The following is a 23,234-nucleotide window of genomic DNA, read 5'->3' as shown; positions in this document are numbered from 1 at the left end:
AAACTTTGTCAGTCATGGAAACTGTCAACCTCACCGTACAGGGCCTTTTCCATGGTTGTGGCATCCAATTTCGTTCCCTGAATTAAATTGTGGGCTCTCACTTAGAGGAGGTATGTGGCCAGCATTGGCATTCCTGCTGCCATTACCACCCACCAACCAAGGTTAGGTTTAACCTGGTGCAGTCTTTTCCCCATCAGCAATTCTGTTGGAGCTGTCCCTGCTGTTGCGTGTGGGGGTCTCCTATAATCAAACAGGAACCAGGACAGTTTTGTATCAATGACTCTGTAGGTGGCTCCTTTAAGCCTGCCTTCAATGTTTGGACCGCTGTTTCCGCTGGACCATTGGACAATGGATGGTATAGAGCTGTCCTTTTGTGCCAAATGCCATTTGACTTTAGGAAATATTCAAATTCCCTGCTGATAAATGACATCCCATTGTCCATGACCAATACTTCCCTGAGTTTGCCAAATGAACTTTATGCACGTCCAACCACTTTGATTGGGTGTCCACAATGATTAGGAACATTGAGCCCATTGACGACCAGCACAGTCGACGTGGAACCGAGTCCAGGGTTTACCTGGCAGTTGCCACAAAAGTAGGGGTGCTGCTGGTGGAAATTTTTAATCCTTGTTGGCACTTTGGACACTGTCCCACCAACACAGATATGTCAGCATCCAACCCAGCCATCAGACATAGCTTCTTGCTAGCATCTTCATCTTGGAAGCCCCTGGATGACCCTGGTGGAGTTCAACCAGTACCTGGCGGCGACCTTTACTCAGGACCATCACTCTTGCTCCCCATAGTAATATGCCATCCTGTACCGTGATGTGGTCTCACCTGGTCTGGAAAGGTTTCAGTCCTGGTAGCGATGGCCCTTCTGTTTCCCCCATCACCTCACTAGCTGTTTTAGTTTTGCTAGGACAGGATGTTTTGTGTCCACAGTTGGATGTTGTCAGCGGTGACCGGAAGGGTGTCCAGGAAGTTTAAAACCAAAGCAGACTGTTCCAGGGGACGCACCACCGGTGGGGTTTCTGCCAGTGGGAGGCAGTTTGAGGCATCTGCCTTAGCCATTTGGCTTCCTGGATGGTGTTCTAACTTGTATGCGCTGAGAATAAGGGCCCAAATCTGAATTCTACTGGAAGCTATCGGCTTCCTTCAGTAGTCCTGGCAGGGGTTTGTAATCTGTAACTATGACAAATTTCCCTCTATAAAGGGACAAGTGGTACTTCCCCATGCAAATGATAACTGCCAAACCTTCCTTCACTATCTAGGCATATTTGTGTTAGGCATCAGCCAATGTCCAGCAAGTATATGCTATCGGGAGTTCCCCTCCGTTGGGCCACTGTTGAGGTAACAGTACCCTGATGCCATACAGTGAGGCATTGCATGTCAGAACAACCTCTTGCTTCAGATCGTAGTGGGCCAATGCCTTAAATACCCAATAGCTGCTTTTTCACTTCCCTGAAGGCTACTTCTCGGCTGTGGACCATTTTCACAGCTGACCCTTTTTCAATAGCAGGTGCAAGGATGCCAAGATGAAAGCCAGGTTACGTATGAATTTCTGTAATAATTCACTAACCCAAGGAAAGACCTAGGCTCCGGTACAGACGTGGGAACTGGGGCTCCTCTGATCAACCTCACTTTATCCTCCAACGGATGTAACAGGGTTTTGTTGACTCTAACCTAAGTAGGTTACCTAGGGCGCCTGGAACATGCTTTTTTCCCTTTTAAGGCCCACGCCCAACTGGGAGAAACATTTTAAGCACTATGTCCAAGTTCTCCCAAGTTCTGTGTCTTCCAGATAAATGGCGACCTAGGATAACCCTTGTAAAATGTTCTCCATAGTCTGCTAGCAAAGGGCACAGGTTGATGATACCCTAATTGGCAGTCTTGTGTATTAGTACAAACTCTTAAGGGTATTAATTGTAGCATACTTCTGGGACTCCTCGTTCAGTCGCAATTGCAGGTCGGTGTGGTTCATGTCCAGCTTCGTAAAGGACACCCACGCCCCTCCCTGCCAACTTAGCGTACAGTTTCTCTATGTGAGGGGCTGGGTATTTATCCAGCTGCAAGAGTTGGTTTACCATTTGCTTAAAATCCCCACAAAGGTGAACTGAGCCATCAGGCTTCACAATCGGTACAACTGATGCTGCCTGTCCTGCAAACTGCATTTGTTTGATAATTCCTTCGCTTTCCACCCTCCTAGATTTCCACCTCTACTTGTGCCCGCAAGGCAAATGGCACTGGGCAGGCCCTGCAAAATCTCGGAATTGCTTCCTGGTCAGCATGAACATGCCGTTGGCCCCTTTGATAGGCCTAACACCTTCCTGAAAATCTCCTGAGTATTTCACTAGGACTTCACTGAGGCAGCTACTTTCTAATTGAAAAATGTTGAGCCAATATAGGGGAATCTTTCTCAACCAATTCTACCCCAATAGGCTTGGGCCTAAGCCTTCTACCACTGTCAGTGGTAGCAGCCTCAACTGTTTCTCATAGGTGACCAGAACCAAAGTTGTACACTTACACTGGGGAACCACTGCAGATTATGTTCTCGGTCTGGCTGAGATCTTGTGCAGACGTAAGTGTTGGAGACCTGAGGGAATCATGTCGACCTCCATGGGAACTGGGTGACCATTAACCAAACGTTAATTTTAATCCGTCCTGATGTGGATGTCACTAAGCAATGTAATTGTACCAACCCACATGTTGGGGGACTTTCCAGGGTGTGCATTCTTCTGGGTACGGGCCTACGAGTTTTCTTAGTCAGACGCAATAGGACTCCTTTGCTGTCTCAAATCTGCATACTGGCAGCAACTACAATGGCTTGCCCGCCCAGATTCTGAATAACGTTTTAGCCAGTTGGCCGAGGCTCAGCTTTGTTGTGGAGTTCTGCTGTGAGCTGATCTAGGATCCCTCTGCTCAGGATATGTCCTGTGTGAGGTTCTGCGAGTAGTGTTCCCCAAGCTCAGTTGGAGAGGTGAGGGGGTCGACTTCCATTGGGATGCCCTGGAGTTCCCGTGCTCCACTTGCCACATTTACAAATGACAAAGCCAGTTGCAGTGCCTGTTTGAAGTGCAGTTGGGCTTCAGCTGGTAGGCATTTCTGTATAGTTACGTCATTAATCCCACATACCAAATGGTCTTTCAGCATCTCATTCAGGGTTGACCCAAAATCACATGCTTCTGCCAGTCATCTTAAACCCCGTCAAAAATCCTGATATGGATTTTCTCGGTTCTCTAACAGCCGAATAAAACTGAAAGCGTCTGGGGATTCGGGGTCATAATATTCCTTAACCAACTGTGTCAACTCTTGGAAGATTTCAGTGTCTGGTGCCTCTGGGAAAGTTAAGCCAAAAATGCTGCAGGTTTGCAAGCAGTCAGAAGGATTACTCTTTAGGGCAGATGAAAACCAATGTCATTTGCCCAGAAAAAATATTTCGTTGTTTCTACATACTGCACCCAGTCTTTGACAGCAGGATCAAACAAGTCAAGCTTCCAAAATAAAGGCATAATGCCAGAAATGCTTACCCCAACTCCAAAATGACTGGTGCAAGCAAATGTTCTTCAGGTACGTACTGTTTTCTCCCCTTGCCACTGGAAAAACTGTACAGAGGCTGGTATCCCATCATCAAGTCAGCCTTTATTTACTTGTACACAGTAGCAGCCAGCTCAGAGGCAGTCATCTGAACTGAGGAGATTCTAAACTTCCTGGTTTTTTTATAAATAACGTTACTGATAGTCCACCACCAGGAAAAAACACCCATGTGACCAAAGAACCAGTTGCAAGCAGAGTCCCCTGGGGTGAATACCTTTGCGAATGAAAAGATGAAGGGGAGGTTAGGGATCAAATTAAAATAGAGTTGGAGGGGGATATAAAGCACTCCATCTCTTGTTTTTTTTTCACCTCCAGGCTTCCATCTTGGCCAGTTGACCCTAATATCTCAGAGCATTCTCCATGGCTAGCAACTGCCTGTATCCTTCATCTGCCGAGATTGCATCAGACGCCCACTAGCATCACCATATCATTGTGGCACATCTCTAATTCACTTATTGTACAGCTTACCACTTCAATACTGGACAGCCAGCGATCTGTTTAGTCATCAGTTGGGGCTGTACTTCAAAGTCAGTCAAAGTATCAGGTAATAGTCAGCTCTGGGGATTTGTCCACTGAAAGTCAAATTGATTTATCAGCAACCACTGTTGTGCTAGGGAAATTGGGAAAGTTAATAGCGGCAATTGAAGGCAGCATGGTGGAAGCAAAGGAGACAATAATTATGAGAAGGGTCAATTCAACATGTAGGAGTGGGAGATAACAATGCTTTGGGGATCATGGTTATTTTGGGAGCTGGGATCTTTGATAGTCACCAGAACCCTGATATTTATGAGGGGACAGTACATCATGATGGCTGGCTTGGCTAAGATGTAGACCTAGGGCTCAAGGGATAATGTTGGACATTGAAGACTTAAATAAAAGAGTTGGATGGAATGTGAGGAAGGTCAGAACTGGTAGAATTCACAGGAGTTGCAAGGAAGGAATATGAAGATTTAGGAGCTAAACTCCTGATTCTCCACCCAAAACTGTAGACAATCATCAGAATTTTGGAGCTCAGTGCAGTCTCCAAAATCAACTGTTTCCTAACCATTACCTTATGCAACAGACTATGCCAACAACCTTTTAATAAATGCCTTCAATAGGATTTTTGGACAAAAGTGAAGAAACTTTACTCTCAGAGAAACAGGATGCATCCATTTTTCTTTGCTTTAGTTGTCTAATGGTAACTCACAAATAATAGTACAGTATACTCCTCCATACAGTGGGACATGGAGGACTCCCAAGAAGAGGGCTGTGGTTTGTTGGAGAAATAACTGCACAGAGGCTGGTCCCGTCACCAAGTCACTCTTTATTTACTAGTGCAGAGTATATTGGCTGTGGCCAGTCAGCTTAGAGTCAGTCCTCAACTGGGGTGATTCTAATCCCCTGGTTATATGCTTTTTCTTTTTTTTCCCCTAAAAAAATACCAGGTGTGCAAATGACTTTATTAACATACCACCACCAGGAAAATCACCTATGTGACCAAAGCATCAGTATCAAGCAGAGCCCCTGTAGGGCAATGCCTATGTGAACGAAAAGGTGAAGGGGTGGGTCAGGATCAAATTAAGATAGAGTTGGAGGGGGAAATAAAACACTCCATCTCCTGTTTATATTGGTCAGCCAGGGCTTTCCTGATTGGCCCAGGTTAACAACCCCGATCAAAAACTTCATAGTCAATGAAGTCCACCTGGTTCCAATCACCACTCCCTTGAACTGACCATTTTAGAGGCCGGTTAAGAGTCACCATATTGCTGTGGGTCTGGAGTCACATAGATTTCCTTCCCTAAATTACATTAGTGAACCAAGTGGTATTAGTGTTATTGGCGATGGTTACATGATTGCAGTTAGAGAAGTTTCTACTTCCAGATTTTATTGAATTCAGATTTCACCACCTGCCATGGTAGGATTTGGTTCATATGACTAAAGCATTAACCTGGGGCTCTGGCTTACCACATTGTGACAATTCCATTAGCACCCCATAAAAATGATGATGTCAGGGGAAAGCCTGTACAGGTAATTAGTATTTTAACAGAGTTGTCTCATCATACAGCTGGGTTCAGAACTTGGCCTACCTGCAGTTCCAGAATTTAAAAAATCTGAAGGCAATGCTATATTTTAATTCTCTAGTACAAATTGTGTACTACATGTAATTTGGTTATTGAGTTAGTTGGCACCTGTTCTGGTTTGAGAATTAAAACAGCAACAGCAGTTTATTTATAGAAACAAATATTGCCTCATCAGTGAATCTGAATGTAAACATTAAATTTCCATTTAAAAATCAAGATATAGTAGTCCATTTTTAACCCACTTCTCTTGAGGTTTAATAAAAATAACTGCTGCATATTCACTTTATAATTAAAATGTAATGAAATTTCCCTGCAGATTTTTGTTCCCCAATAGAAACAAATTAAAATGCCCATACCATTTTATTTAAACTTTTGATGTATCACTTATTCAGTATTATTCTTAGAATCTTCTTGATGCACCTGATTTTTTTTTTTAAGTTCAGTAATCAGATACATGTTACTGTAGATTGTGCCATTTAATGCACCCTTTTAAGCTCTGGAATGTCTTTCCTCAACCTCTGCGCATCTCTCTCACTTCCTGTTGATCTTATTGACTGTGTTCTTGATCATCTGCAGTCATATCTCCAAAAGTGATTTAATGTCCAATTTTATTTGGTAATGTTACAACAGAGCTCAATGGGACATCAGGCCAAGTGAAAGGTGTTATATAAATGTAAGTTATCAATATTGCAAAGCACAAATAGTAAATCAATGAATGACCATTAATCAACTTGTGATTAGTGCAAATAGAAATACAAATAAATATGATCTGGTAGTCAACCTGCATCCAGGTCTCTGCTAACACAGATTGGAATCTGAATGTTGAAGGGTGCATGACATTTGGGAGGCCAAGAAGTGAAGAAAAGGTAGAGGGGTATCTCTGTTAAATAATTATGGTCTTACCACAACAGAGAGGGATTACTTAAATTCAGGAAACCAGGTACACAGGCATCCTAACAGTGACTACAGTAGGATGGAGTATAAAGGAAGAAATAATGGGAGTTTGTCGGAAAAACGGAACAACTGTGGGCAATTTTAATCTATGTGCAAACTGAAACAATCAGATGGTCAAAGTAGCGTAGATGATGAGTTCATTAAAATGTTTTTAAAATGGTTCCCAAGCATGTAGTTCTGAGAAACTAAGCAGAGAGCAGGCTATACTAGTCCTGGTATTTTGGAACAGGATGAGATTAATTAATGACCTCGTAATGAAGGCAACCCTAGGTAACAGTGACCATAACATGATTGAAATTTACATTCATTTTGAGCGAGAGAAGAATGGTTCCAAGACTCTTTATTATGAACTTTAAAGAGCAACAGTTATGAGGATATGAAAGCAAACTGACGAACTAGGTTAGGGAATATGTCAATCGTGATGCAGTGGCAAACACTTAAGGGGATATTTCAACATGCACAGCCTAGATTTATACAAAGAAAGCAAAATTCCAAAGGGAGGAACTACTGTCTATGATTACTTAAATACTGCATCAAACTTTTTAAAAAAAAAAAACTGTATGATGATGGGTCACAAGCTAGACGATTTGGACATCATACAAAAATAAAGGAATTATGTAAAGATTGATAAGAAGGGAAAATTAGAGAAAGCCAGCTGGAAATATTAATATCGATTGTAGGAGCTTCTATTGCTCCTTTTCTCAAAAAGGAGTTAATAAGTGAATGCTGATCCTATAGAAAGTGAGTTTGAGGAACTAATAATGCAAATAAGGATATGGCACTTGAATTGAACAAGTGTATTAATTATACTATACAGGCTAAAATTGACATCCAAGAAATAGCTGTAAACTCAAGAAATAGGTGGGAAAACTGCAAACAAATTGCTGCAGATTTTTTAAAAAATTGGTCATGACATGAGTGTTAACTGGCTACGCCAGCATTTATTACCCATCCTTAAATGCCCAGAGGTCATTCCAGAGTTACTTACAATGCTGTGGTTCGGTGCTTCTATGTAGACTAGAACAGGTAAGGATGGCAAATTTCCTAAACAGCATAAGTGAACCAGATGGATTTTTATGCCAATTGACAAGGGTTACATGGTCATGATGTGTGAAGAGAGACTGGATCAATTAGGAATATATTCACTGGAATTTAGAAGAATGAGGGGTGATCTCATAGAAATCATAAAATTCTAACAGGACTCGACATACTAAACGAGGAGGGATGTTCCTGATGATTGGGAATCCAGAGGTAGGGATAACAGTCTAAGGATATGGGGTAGGTTATTTAGGACTGAGATGAGAAATTTCTTCACCCACAAAATGGCAAGCCTCTGCTACAGAAAGTAGTTGAGGATAAAACATTGATTGTTTTCAAGAAGGGGTTAGACATAGTTCATGGGGAGAAAGCAGGAACCGAGTACTGAGTTGGATGACCATCCATGATGTTAGTGAATAGTGGATCAGGTTCAAAGGGCATGCCCCTACTTTCTATATTTCTGTGTCATCATTAAGCTAGCTTTTTATCCCAGATTTTTATTGAATTCAAATCATGGCATGATTCAACTCTATGACCTCAGAATGTTTGCCTGGGAATTTGGATTACTTGTCCAGTAACATTACAAGTACACTCTCGCTTTGCCTGACTAGAGAAGTAATACTGTGCAAACTATTAGAACTACAAGTTGATAAGTCCCTGGATCCTAATGGACTTCATCCTAGGGTTTTAAAGCTTTTCCTAGATTTGAGGAAGGATCCATTAGGTTGGAAAATAGCAAATATACTTGTTCAAAAAGTTAACTATTGTTGAATGTTATAGCAGGACACTTAAAGAATTCCTTGGTAATTGGACAGAGTCAGCATGGTTTTGTGAATGGGAATTATGTTTAATCAATCTATTGGAGTTTTTTGAGAAGTAATCTGTACTGTAGTATAAAGGGGAACTAGTGGATTTATTGTCCTTCAATTTTCAGAAGGCCTTTTCAGAAGACACCAGATAAAAGATTATTGCAAAAAATAAAAGCTCCCGGTGTAGTGGGTTCAAAGATTGACTAGCCAAACAGGATTTGGAGTAAGAGATAGTAGGAACTGCAGATGCTGGAGAATCTGAGATAACAAGGTGTAGAGCTGGATGAACACAGCAGGCCAAGCAGTATCAGAGGAGCAGGAAAGCTGACGTTTCGGGCCTAGACCCTTGTTATCTAGGATTTGGAGTAAGATTAGATCAGTCATTTTCTGGTTGGGAAGATGTAACAAGTGGTTTGCTACAGGGATTAGTGCCAAAGTCTCAACTTTTTACGATTTATGTAAGATTATGAGACATAGGAGCAGAATGGGCTAATCAGCCCATTGAGTCTGTCATACTATTCAATGAGATCATGGCTGATCTGAAAACACTCAATTCTACTTTCTTGCCTTTTCCCCATAACCCTTGATTCCCTTCCTGATTAAAAATCTGTTTACCTCAGCCTTGAAAATATGTCATGACCTAACCTCAACAACCCTCTGCAGTGAAGAATTCCACAGATTGACCGTGCTCTGAGAGAAGAAATTCCCCGTCACCTCTGACTTAAATGAAGGGTCGTTTATTCTGATATTATGCCCTCTGGACCTAGACTCTCCCACAAGGGAAAACAATCTTTCCGTGTCTACCCTGTCTAAGCTTACTAAAGTTAATTTCCTTTTTTGACACTTGTAATATGTGGGAATTACAGAAATTGAACTTGTGATTATTTCTAGCATTGTGCAGCTATGAGTCAAGTATATGAACTGTGCTTGTAAATTGCTTTTTGCTTTGTTGCTTGCCATTTCCTCCCGTTTCACATGCTTGATTCAACCATGTTGTTTTAAAGGGCCTACATAGAAGACATGTTGATATGTTGCAATGGTGGAACACAATTAAGGTTATTTTCTTGCAATTCCAGATGTCATACTTGCATGTGAATGGAATTTTCCATCTCTAATTCAGTGTTCTTTCTTGGGCATGGAATAGACTTCACAGTTGCTGAATAGCAGCATTATGAATTATCTGTTTTTCACATTATAGATCCTTGAATCCATGCCAATGACTGAGGAGGTGGAGGAGCTACTTCGTGTTCTTGGACCATTCTATGAACTTGTTGATGACAAAAAACAACCAATATCGCCTTATGCAATTTCGTCAGGTTAGATTGTTTAGAAAGTCGTATAACGTTTCCAATAATTTTAATTAATTGTTTGAACTCTTTGTTTATGTTTACCATAACACTACATGAAAATAGTGTATATTCTGCTGTAAAAGGAACATTACATTGTCATTTGTTTCAAACACATTTAAATAATGTGTTCTGATGTTCTACTTTCTGCATCCTGCGTTGACTGTGCAGGCCGATTGGAGAAAGTGATTAAATCACTTGAAGGTAAGGATTATTCCAAATGCATTTTCCTTAAACATTGCTTAATTTGAATGGTAGAATACTTGTTACTTCTGCCTTTATTATTGAAAGCACTTTCTGAAACTTGGATAATTTCAAATAAATAATCCATACGCATCATCAATAAGGCACAGACATATCTGAGAGGACCATTGAGGGATGAACAAGGTTCAATTTTTATTCTGAAAAAAAAAAAGAAATTGTACTATTTTTTAGTTATCATTTAGTCCAGAGTTGATCCTTGGGTGCTGTAGTCATGTCATGGTTAACTAGTTGAGTTTGAATTTGAAACAGAGCAATTGAAAATTTTGCATTTGTTTATTTTTGCTGCAGTAGCAATCTTCAGTAAATGACATTAAGATTAAAGGCATTTTGCACAAAACAGAAACCAGTTGTTCTAAATTGAATTATTTTTAAACCCAAAAAAAATTGTTTTGCTGTTTTTATTCACTCAACCAATGTAACAGCAACCGCGCAACAAATTTGCATAGGTCATATTTTATATTTTAAAACCATTTCATATGATTGCTGCAAAAATTGACTTTGTAATTCAAGTTAAACCTGTGACTACAATGTTAAATCTGTTTTAAATTTAAGAGTTGATTTCTCAAATGTTAGGTGACAACTATCATTTTAAAGATATTTTATCCTCGAATATTATTTTCTTCAGTCAACTGAAAACGAAGCTGGCACCTTGAAGGTGGTGGTAATTTTTGTCTGTGTCTGCTTTCATTGAGAGGAGGCTCCCAAGATACATAAAATGCTCTAAACTTTCCAGGACCTCTACATTGATTTTAATCCATGTTGGGTTGTATAGTGCTTTTAAAGCTGGTTAGAAGAGGATTTTACATTTTTTGTATACTTAATGAAAGGCCCATGATCACATATGCTTTGGAGAAGGAGTCAGCAATGACCTGGAGCTTAGTTTCTGCATACTGCAGCTTATGTTCTTTATATCGTGGATTTTATGTTGTATTGTTGCCATCACATACCTGCAAGACTGCTGCTTTTTTTCTTAACATGATAAATTTTTCAGTCTGTTAAGGTTTTGCACTTGTGTTCAGTCCAGTCCTATATCCCTCAGTTGTTTTCATCAAACTGATGACTGTGTTTCCAGTTAAGAAGCCACTAAACACTCTACAGGTCCTTCTGGGTGCACTTCAGGGTTTATCAGGCTCTACAGATACAGTATAGCTTCTAGTGATGGAGATTGAGAGATTTTGAGGTAAAAGCTAATTCAAAAATTGTAATTCAAAGTTTGCACCAAGGGGGTGACTTAGAAATGCTTCTGTGGTTTGAGGACCAGGTTAATGGAGACTGAAAATAATGTTTGATGTCTATAACCTCAAATTTGAAATTAAGGTCATGGCTTTCTGGACAGTGGTAATCCCTTTGTTCCTATATGCTTCGAATGCTTTGGCAACTTGCATCAGTTACCTCAAAACTCAAGAGTAGTACAACCAATAATGCATTCAGAAGATCCAAAGTCTGGCAGGTAGAATCGTCCAATACCTGCAACCTTTTCCAAACCAAAGTACCCAGTATCAATAAGCTAGTCACTCAACTGGCTTCAGTGAGAAGGGCATGCTATTTATATGCCAAAATCAGACTCCTAAAGTAATAATGTTCCTCAGAATTCGGAGAAAGCAGGAGACACTGTAGAGGAAAGTAGAAATGCTTTAAGTATATCATCATAGCAACCCTAATTATGTCAAACAATCCAGCTGACTCATGGGAATCTCTGGTTTGTAATGAACCAACATGGATAAGGTTAGTTTAGGAAGATGCTAAACTATTGAGCAACTTGGTTATGAACACTTCGGTGAAGTTAAGGTGTTGGATAGAGGACGCAAACTGCCAAAAAATGAATACCTGATCCATCAAGCATCATCTACTCCACATGTGGCATAGTCTGTAGATCGCACATTAGATTTCTCAGGGATCTTACAATCCAGTTGTGGAAGCAAGTAATCTTTGCTCCTGAGAGATTGCCCAAAAAGATCAGCAAGATAATTTTAATTTAGATCCAAAAGCAGTAATTTGCTTAGTTACAGTTTGAAATTCTGCTTTGCAATAAAAATAGGATAAGATGTGTTGATTTTCATCCCCACAGAAGTAATGTTAATGTAAATGCATAATAGTATTTAAATTGGAACATCTCTTCCAGCACTTGTCCCCATGTTGTCGCTTTAGTACTCATTAGTCCCGCTCCTAAAAGGAACTAACCTCGCATGCTCCTCTCACTCATTTACGTGCTATATTTGCAGTGTCAGCTTTCCTGTTACAATGATGGCAATCAGTCCAATGTCAAATGTCATCTCTGTTTTCCATGCTCCAATGCCCCTGTTTATTGAAATCCTGCGTTTCTGACATGCACTCCTGGATGAGCCTCAATTCCATATCGTTAAATATTGAGAAGACCTCCAATCACTGCTAACTGCACCACCTTCTCCACCAAATGGTACACAATTCAACCAAACCTTTTGCACCATTAGCATCCTATTTTACTCCTCACTTAGCTTTTGACCTCCTATCCTCTCCATCACAAGGACCATTGCCACCCCTTTTCACCCTGCCTCAGGAAAATCTATGTTTTTGTCCAGGGATGGGGCTTAAATTTGTAACTGCATAAGTCGGGTAAGAGCCAGTGAAGATTAACAGCTTTCAGAAAATTTAGGCGAATTAAGTGGGCAGATGGAATTTAGTGTAAGTAATTGTTAGATCATGCAAAATTTCTAACATTTGCAGTTTGCCTTTGTTCCATATTTGATGTCTTTATATGCTTCTCTTCTCAAATATCCAGATCTTGGCGAAGTTTTCAGCTCACCCAAGAACTGTAACAAGATGAATGGAAAGGTTGAAGGCAATAATAGCGGTGCAGAATCTGAACAGGAAGATGACGATGACGATGATGATGATAATATAACAGATGGTGATGATAATACAGGTAAAAATATGGTAAATGCCTTGATTACAATTTTTTAAATTATACCAAAATATTCTATAATAACATCGACATTCAGAGCACAGTCTGTGTGGAATGCATTAATTATTTAACATTTTTTTTTGAAGTATGGAGATTGAATTTCATATTTTTGGTAAATTCACAAATATTTTGAATTCAAGAATAACTACCTTAGCAGACGTTTAGAAACTACAGACTTAGTGTGGAAGTTTATAATATTAGTATGGATTTACTGCAAGATTTTCACTTGCTTGGAAACTTGCCCAATAGCATTATGACTAATGTTCTGGCAGTTTGGAACAAAATAGTACTGAAGTGTAGTGTAAGCTGTTCTTAACCAGCTGACTTGTGTATTGGGCTTTGACTGTTTAAAGCAGCTGTTTCTGCCTTATTTCTTTTGCTGTTGCAGTTCACGGGTTTATACTTGCTCACTTCAGCTATTGTGCAAACTGTAACATATTGGAAGGATGCACGATATATTGTTACTTTACAGCAATGGCTGATTGTCGCAGCATGCTGCAGCTGACCTGACAGCTGATTACTGCAGCCAATTATTATTCTAAAGTGAAATTATAGACTGACAATGGTGTTCTTCATAGTATTTACTAGTTAAAGTAACACTGATGTCTGTTAATTATGAAATTGATTTGCGGTTGAGTGTTATTGTTGGAAATTGGGATTTGTGAATGTTCTCAAAGGTAGCTGATTTTTCTACTATACCTGCATCCACCATAACTATATAACACATCTTCGTGCATATTCCTTCAGTTGAACTGTAAATTCCAAAAACTTGGAATTACAATCAACTCCACCAATTTGTTCCAGAAACTCAAATACAGATCTACAACTGTAGTATGGAAGTCACTCAGTCTATGCAAATCATGGATTAAATTTCTCAGGAAAGCATTCATTTTATCGTCACAACACTTCATTTATTGTCTGTTGTAACCATTTATTACACTAAATTACTTTTTCTCAATTTAATTATGACTTTGCATAATCTGTCCTTGATCATCCTGCCAAGCTAATCTATGAAAAACCGAAAGAACTGCAGGTGCTGAAGATCGGAAACAGAAACAGAAATTGCTGGAAAATCTCAGCAGATCTGGCAGCATCTGTGGAGAGAAATCAGAATTAACATTTCGGCTCCAGTTCAGGTTCTCTTGAAGGGTCACTGGACCCGAAACATTAACTCTGATTTCTTCAGTAATGTCTTTTAACTTTAGCAGGAGAAAAATTGGATGGCTTAGTTAAGTGAATGAAGTGTTTTGACCAGTGTTCGAAAAACAGCTCAAAGGAATCACAGCAAAATAAATATAAAAGCAAGTTACAAAATGGAACCATTTAGTTCTGATAATTTTTTAAACTGATGAAATTCCTAGGTTGTATTAAAATATATAAATCTTACAGTTAAGATCTTTTGAGTAGTGTTGAGCTTGCTAATCTTTTTATGTTGTTCAGGGAAAACATTCAGCCAAAGCACAAATGGTAAGTGTGACTTGTATTAACTTAATGTAATTTACTTTAAATTTAAAGATCCCCCATCTCTTATAGAGGAAGAAAGGTGGACTAATAAGCTTCTTCTGAATGTTCTACAGTTCAGTTAGGTAACAGCTGCTGTTTACCTCAGTTCCATTTACTTCCCTTTTAGTCTACTTCACTTGAGACCGTTACCCAAGTTTATCAGTCTCAATCTTGTAAACTTTAATTGGCCTAGCATTCACAGCCTTTGTTACAGATTTCTACTTTATTCCTGTAAATGACTGTTACCCAGTTTCATTCCTAGATATTCTTGCTGTAATACTGTGCCTTCTTGTTCAACATTTTTTCTACTAGAAGAAGTAGATTATCTGTATCTACCCTATTGAAATTCTTTTATCAATTTGAACTAGCATGATTTAGATAAGAATGTTGATTTTCTAAACTCAAGGAAATACAAACCAAGTTTTTGCAACCTGTTGTTATAGTTTAACTCCTTATGCTTCAATATTATTCTGGTGATTTTTGTGCTTGTGTTCAAGGCCAGTCTATCTTTCAGAGATTTAGTGATGAATTTAGTAAGCCTTGCTGAAGGGCATCTAGCCAGACTTCATTGATTTGTGCATAGGAGACCCCAAATTCCTTTGTTCCACTACAGCTCTTAGCCTCTCAACAATTACGATTACTTTTCAACCTCTTCACCACCAACTATTGAACCCTGTCTGGTATAATCTTCCACATTGAATTAGTTTATATGCCTTTGTAACTTTTCTTACCTTGGAGAGACAATGGCCTACTGGTATTATCGCTAGATTATTAGTTCATAGACCCAGGCAACCTTCTGAAGACCTGCATTCAAATACCACCATGGCAGATGGTGGAATTTGAATGTAATAAAAATCTGGAATTAAGAGACTAATAAACATCAAACATTGTCGATTGTTAGAAAAATGTATCTGGTCACTAATGTCCTTTAGGGAAGGAAACTGTCATCCTTTCCTGGTCTGGCATGAATGTGACTTCAGACCCACAGCAATATGGTTGCCTTTTAATTCTTTTAATTGCCTTGGGCAATTAGAGGAGGGCAATCTAAGGGCAATAAATGCTGGCCCAGCCAGCAGTGCCCATCCAGCGACACCCACATCCCATGAATGAAAAATAATAATAAAAAATGTCTACTGTGCTCTTCAAATTTAGTAGTTTGTAAACTTAAACCTAAAAGTCTCGCAGTCCTTCTCCCAAGTCAGTAATTTATGAATAATACATAATATAGTAAAATAGTGAGACCAATCCACAAGTCCCATTTCACTAATCGCAGAAGTCCTTTTTATCACATCTCTCCTACCACCTGTCTATTTGTCAGTTTGTGACACAAGGTTACTTGCAGTTTCACACACTTATAATTTTGCTAGTACCTCCTTGTGTCAAACCTTTATCAAATGCTTCTGGAAATCCAAATAAACAACATTCTTATTGACATATTTATTAATTATGTCCGTGGCCTCCTCAGAGATTCAATGAAAGTTGTCTGACACATGTTAACCATCTCATTCATGCCAGTCAGTTTATATTTGTCTATGTATTGCCCCTCTCTGAGATGAATTTTGAAAGTGGGAAAGCAAGCACTTTGACCCATAATATATGTCTTCAGCCCTTAGTAGCATGCCTGCTACCCATCTATCTGTGCACATCCTGCTGTAACTTTGTGTGCAAGGGGAAGGCTTTGGGTGGATTGCCTGCTCAATTTTTTGTGCCTTTTTAAGAAGGCAATTTAATGATTGATTATTTAGTCAGGTTTGATGGCTGGTATGAAAGCCTGTTTCCAGTATGCACTTGAGAGCATTGATAAATGAAAGGGTTTGATGTATCTCTTTTTTAGGTCCTCATTATGAATGGAGGCCCCTGTCCCCACATGTTTCCCACCTCACAGCTTGAGGGTCTGCCAGCTTGGCCAAGCACAACACCAAATGTTAACTAATTTTAGTTTGTTACTTATCACTGAATCCAGCTTGACCTGATCGCTTCTTGGTTTGAAAATATTGTTCTGAAGAATAGTCCTTAATGCTTTTTACTATTTCATTGTTTAAACAATTTTGGCTGCTCCACAATCCTACTGTAAGTGAAAGTTAAAATCTCCCATTAGAACTGGGTGTTTTTGATGCATGCTTCTCTTACACATAATCCATTCAATATCAAGAGATTGCATACAGCTTTTATCAGTAACTCACATCCTTTGCTGTTCCTTACCTCTATCCATTGTGTTTTCACTGCCTGTTTGCCAGAACTAGAATCCTTACTTCCTACTGCAGCAATTGAGTCTGATGTCAGAATTGGTATTCTCTCTTTGCCAATTTTCTTTTCTCTTTTAAAGATAATCGAGCTAGAAAGTTTCCCTTCTTTCTTTTCTACATTTGGAAAGCAGCCCTGGTAGTGAAATTCTGTCAATGTGTTTCCCTTTTGATATTGTGAAACTTAGAACTGATGGTACCACATCCTTTTTATTTCTATATATAAGTTAACTGTCAACTTTTTTATGCATTACATCATTTTGTCAGAGAGACTTTGGTACATCTGTTTCCTGCCATCAGTTTGTTTGAAGACAGAATGTTTTATGATCTGTGAAAAAATGTTTGGTAAAGTATTTGTGCAGAAGAAAATTTGATGTGCAGTGCCGGTAATTAAAATGCTATAATTTTATGTAGAAGCTGTTTCTCAAAGCGGTGGCATCTCAGACTAGAAATATTTAAAATATGAGTGAGTTGGCAATTGTCTATCAGAACATGCAGAAAGAAACAAAATTTGTGTAGTAGGCATAAGGGAAGTTATTATTCTTTACCCGCCGTTTGGTTTTTAACTTTCTGTTATCTCTCCCTGTGGCCTCGTGACCCAGATACAAAATGATGATAATTTTCCTAACAACTTGTGTGTTTACTGGGCCCTTGATGAAATGACTAATGTTCTTTTTTATGAGGAACAGTTGCTATTGTTTGCTTGACTTTTTACTTTATTCCTGTAATAATTTTTTTCAAAAGAACAAGAGTTCTGTTTATTGGTAGTGTTATGGACCAGACAAAAACCCCTGCAGATATATTATGGAGAAAGACCCTCACTTTTATCTTACTTAAAGGCAAGTCTAAGATGCCATGTTCCAGATATAATTTGATTGGTCACACTACTCAGCTTTAAGCAAAACACACTTTATTCCTATTCCCACTTGAAATATAAGCAAAACAAAGAAGAATTGAAATAACTCTATTGAAAAACTTAACAGAATAATAAATTATTTAACTACTAAACTGTTCCAATATAGTAACATCCCATTAAAACACCGTTGGCAAAGGCAAAGTCAGTAAAACAGATTGTCTCACGTGATTCTGGCATCAGAAAAAAAAAACAGCTTTTAACTGTAACAGAGCGAAAGATGTCGCAGCTTCCACAATCAGCTTTAAAAACCTCTATAACTGCTGAAAGCTAAACTAAAAACCCTGGTTCAGTGGGAACCTGACTCCACCCATTCATGTAGCTTCTATTGTTCCAACTTCACACAAAAAAACCCAAGATCTCTCAACCTGTTTACTTTATTGGCTTGGAGGAAACAGCTCACCACCTAAGGCTCAAGACCTGTCTTCCAAAAAGAACAGGACTAAATACATCTCTAAAAGCCATAGTATTGTCATTAGTAGTATTTATTTTACTGGTTATAAGTCTTTAATAATAATCCTTTATAGGTAGCATTTAATGGAGGAGTTAAGGGTCTCAACAGCCAGCTGGAAACATGGCATTGTTTCTTTTAGGAAAGGCTGTCCCATCTGTCAAAAACCATCAGCCAATCCGTGTAACTGTAGTGAGCAGTATCGTTGCTGAGAAGGTAGTGGCTGCGGCTGGTAGGATACCCTTCTGGGCCTTAGTATTACATTTGGGTCCCAGCCACAGATGAATGATGTGGGGTGGAAGGGGTGAGTGGGGCTGGGGGTTTGGTGATGGTGATTGTTACTGTTGGAAGAGGCCACTGTCCAATTCTTGATGTTGGCTCCCTTGATTCTTTGAGCAAGAGGAACCCCATCCACATATCTCAGGGACCCTGCAGGAAACCCCACACAGGGTTTCGTTGTTCTGTTCCTTGCATGGATAGCCCTCTTCATGGAGGGCTTGCCTCTAGGTTAATACCAGTGATGCTGAGATGAGGCCCTTAGTGGGTCTTAATTGTACATTTAGAGTCTTCACTTAGCAGCAAGGTTGGGAAAACCATCCTTGTGCCTTCCTGTCCTGTCCCTAATCGGAATGAAAGCAAGAAGGCCTGCTACCTACTCTCAACTGCTACCCTTCTGTCTTGTTTAATGCCTTCTCCATGAAACTCAGCACAGGAGAGTGCATGAAATTCTGCTCAAGGTTTTTATGTGGCCCTTTAAATATTTACTTTTTGGTGAGATTTAAATTGTTTTGAGACAATGGAGATGCTTCCTTAGCCAACTCAACCGTTGCAAAGGTATGATGCACATTTTGTATTGTTGAAAAAAAGAATCGTTTTGTTGAAGTTCACCAGGATCTTTCATAAAAGCTTAAAATGCCCAATACTAATTCAAGGGAAAAGCCAACATTTCTAATGCCTGAGTTGAAAGTGCTGATTGCTTGTTTAGTAAACTTATGATTGGCCATTCATTATAACTTTGCTTCTTAACTTGAATTAATATTCCTGCGAAAGATCCTGATGAATGCAAAACCAAAAGCTTTGGCAAAATAACTTTTTCAGCAATACTGTATTTCGGCATTACCAAATGACTACATTTTCTGATCTGTCCATGGTGATAAGGGGCAGTTGAAAGATGGGCATTTTACACCTTTTATCGCGGCTGTCCCTCAATCTGATTGACCCCTAGAATCCATAAAATTGCTGTGTGGTATACTATATATATTTGTGTAAAAGTAGATTTCTTTCAGACCAAACTTTTAGTCAAAGGGAGTCAGGTTGTATATTTTGAGGGATTCAAATTTTGTACTTTTAATTTGCTCCAATTCTAGTACCATCATCTCAATACCATCGGTTTGTGGCAATGCATCAGCTGATTGCAAATGTGCTAAGTTGTGACTGTTTCTGCCATCCTTGCGCCCAAAACTAACCAAATAGTAGCCAATCTCTAATTTTCTTCTCCAATTATATCTTGCGCCTTCTAGTGGCTGCACAATTAATTATCTACTCTACAAACACAATGACTTTAAGTTTGAAATAAAAACCAAAAGAACTGCGGATGCTGTAAATCAGGAACGAAAACAAAGTTGCTGGAAAAGCTCGGGAGGTCTGGCAGCATCTGCGAAGGGAAAAACAGAGTTAACGTTTCGGGTCTGTTGACCCTTCCGCAGAACTGATGGTAGCTGGGAAAACATCAGTTTATATAACATCAGTTTTCCCAGCCATCATCAGTTCTGAGGAAGAGTCACCGGACCCGAAACGTTAACTCTGTTTTCTCCTCCACAGATGCAGCCAGACCTGCTGAGCTTTTCCAGCAACTTTGTTTTCATTCCCGACTTTAAGTTTGAACTGGACTCTGTAACTGCTGTTCTTTCTTCGTGCCATAATGACAGAAAATGCGGACTTGCCGAGAGTGTATTTTCTTTACACCCTGAGGTCAAGGAATGAACAGAGGTGAATTTACGTAATATAAAAGATTGGTAGCTAGGGCCATTATATCAGGAAATTTATCAATACCCATACTAACAGATTATTTGTCATAGTGTTGGTTGGTTTAGAGAGCAGGATTGCTCAAAACCATTTCTGCCCTGACAACACTGTTGGTAGTGTCTATTGTTTTGCTAGCATCCCTCCTGTAGAGGAAATTCATAATTCATGATATTTCTCATTTTAAATAGCTATAAAAGACATGACATGGAACTTGGTATCCGAGGTGATTGAGAAGCTGGTAGTCTAAGGGCACTGGTAGTATATTACAGCATCAAGAAAGTATAATTACCAATAGTAACTTTTTTAAAACATTATTTGATGTAGCTTGTACACCAGGAAATATGAAACAAAGACATGTTGTTCCACTGTCCTTCAAAAAAACTAGGTTCAAGGACTTTAGTTCTGAATATTACCATAAATCTTTTTGCATACCTATTGACCCATTTGAGATTTTAGTATCAATATGTGGAACTATTCCTGTTCAGAGCAGGAGATAATCATCAAAGGTCCAAGCGCAGTCATCAGAAAACTGTTATGCCTATGGCAGATTCCAGGCAGGTAGTTAGAAATACTGATATTTGGAAACTCCAACAAGTTCCAAGAGACTCCTACTGAAAAACAATAGTTTGAGAGAGAAGCTTGCAGTTTCTGGGCTGCCTCCATTATTCTGACTCCTGGGTGTGTAAAACAAAGTACCAGTGCAGAAAGTGTTGCTAGGCAATTAAGGCAATAAACCCCACTAAACCCTATCAATCCCAGTAATTTAAGGCAATAAGCCCCATCTCTTATCTCCTTGAAACCTTTGCTTGGCTGTTTGTTCAAAGTCATTTGATTTCTAGTGAGCAACAAGTAAACCACAGGACACATTAAATTGTTGGCTTAATTTCCTAGATATCACCTTTTTCAATCCACTGACTGTCTGATTCGTTGAAATATACCAGTTTTTCTAGTTAGTCTTTGAATATAGATGTTTTTCCAACAGTTTATAATCAATAAATTTCACAGGATAATGGATGAATTTTCAACAAGATGTACAACACAGTTAGGGCATGGGCAACCAAAGAATTGATTAGTTTTGGGTCAAAATCCAGATCCCAGAATTCTTTAAAACATCCATCACAGTTTGACTATTTTTCAGAATGTTATGGAGTCTTTTGTTTAGAATGTAATTGATTGGTTTAGCATGTTGTGAATTGCCTCAGCAATTATTGTGAAATTTGCCACAACTATCAAAATGTGAGCAGAGTTTTCAGAACAGGTTTTTGGATCTAGATTACACTGAAGCATTCTCTGTGTGATGGAAGCTTAAGACTTTTTTTACTTCGAGGTTGCAAAAGATCAACCAGGCGGGAAAAGCCTCAAGGTACATCTGTGCAATTGTGATAACACCCGCACAGAGCATGACAGAAGTCTGCGCTCCAATGATTTCCCTATTCATTTGCCTGTAGCAATTGCTAAGTTTACTTTAAATACTATGAGGTAAATAAGAGAGTATTTTCCAGTAGTGTCAGCACTAGTTAGGGTGTCACGGTGGCTCAGTGGTTAGCAGTGCTGCCTCACAGCACCAGGGACCCGCGTTCGATTCCATCCTCGGGTGACTGTCTGTGTGGAGTTTGCACATTTTCCCCATGTCTGCGTGGGTTTCCTCTGAGTGCTCCGGTTTCCTCCCACAGTCCAAAGATGTGCAGGTTAGGTGGATTGGCCATGCTAAATTGCCTGTAGTGTTCAGGGAAGTGTAGATTAGGGGGATGGGTCTGAGTGGGATGCTCCGAGGATTGGTGTGGACTTGTTGGGCCAAAGGGCCTGTTCCCACACTGTAGGGATTCTATGAATCTGTGAAACTGTCTTTTATAATGTCATGAATGCTCCCTCTGGAGGAAATTTGGTTATCTCTCTGAAGTTTTAGAAAGGGATTTATTAAAACATTATGGCCCAGATCCTACGATGGTCAGATTGCTGTTTCTGAAGCATGGATTGAAATTGTGCACAGTAACTCTGTGACGTCCCCATCATAGCAGGCTTCAAAAGAATTACTTGGGAAATTAAATATCAAAAATTTCTCTCTGCTTGGAACCCTCTGAGAGCATCCATTTAAATGGGAAGATTCCACTGGATTAAGGTAAACAGTTAGTCAGGAAATTATTAAATATTTAGTCAAACTCAGGAGTAACTATTAAGCTGCAATGCCAACTTACCTCCCACTCCCCTACTATATGTTCCCCAGAAGCCAACTTTATACCCCCTCTCAACCCAGAACACTGCACCCCTGCAATCAGACCCTGACACTCGGACCCAACACACCCTTCCCCTCCATGCCCAGGATGCAAGAATAATCCCCTAGGACCCAACATCCATGCCCTACTGCCAGACCTGACAATGACCTCTCCCCAGCCTCACTTCACCCGCTGCCAGAACCAATCTAGCCACCACCCCTGATCCACATCAAACTGCATCCCTTCTCCAATTTGGTCCCCATAATCTCCCTTCAATCCCACCTATCACTTCAGACCCAGCTATCCCTACTTCCACTCTGGACCACCGTCCGCCACCCTGATCCCACTTCACCCAACACCCCTGCCCTCTCACCAGACCTGAGCTCCCCCGGATTTGATATGAACCCCCACCCTCTGCCATTTGGTAAGATAGTCAGATAGAAGCCGTAAAACCATTGAAAAATTAAGCACAGAGAAGTCATTTGGTCTATCATTTCTGCGTCAGCTGAATAAACCAACTAGCCATTTGAATTCCACGTCCCAGCACCTGGCCCATAGCCTTGCAAGTTGCAGTGATTTCGTTGTGGATCCAGATTCCTTCTGAATGAGTTAACTACATTGGGCTGCAAATATTGGTTTGTCTTAGATCTTAACTCTACTTTCCTGCTTGATCCCCACGTCCCTTATTTCCCCTAAAGTCCAAGACATTTTACTGTTCGAGTTAAAAATGTCAATCATATCTGTGATTGCATTGTGCATTCCAATTTGATATTTATTCAGTTACTGTGAAACTGACAGGAAAACTATGAATTTTTAACTCTTGCAAACTTGAAAGTTTGCTATATTTTTATCTCACAAAGCTTTTGTTGTGCCAAAC

The 23,234-nt window shown here is 39.6% G+C and overlaps 1 protein-coding gene across 1 annotated transcript in view; it reads left to right on the top strand.

The window, feature by feature from the left end:
• acbd5a (acyl-CoA binding domain containing 5a) overlaps positions 1-23,234 on the top strand; it is a 51,282-nt gene that overhangs the window by 16,355 nt on the left and 11,693 nt on the right. Inside the window, exons 3-4 of the mRNA XM_048613204.1 lie at positions 9,657-9,774; positions 12,827-12,970. Coding sequence (XP_048469161.1) covers positions 9,657-9,774; positions 12,827-12,970 — 262 coding nt within the window. The remainder of the gene's footprint in view (positions 1-9,656; positions 9,775-12,826; positions 12,971-23,234) is intronic.

Source organism: Rhincodon typus, chromosome 2 (assembly GCF_021869965.1).
Source record: "Rhincodon typus isolate 14 chromosome 2, sRhiTyp1.1, whole genome shotgun sequence".
NCBI classification, from domain to species: Eukaryota; Metazoa; Chordata; class Chondrichthyes; order Orectolobiformes; family Rhincodontidae; genus Rhincodon; species Rhincodon typus.
The sequence above is the reverse complement of the archived record's forward strand: the minus strand, read 5'-3'. Positions and strand labels throughout refer to the sequence as shown.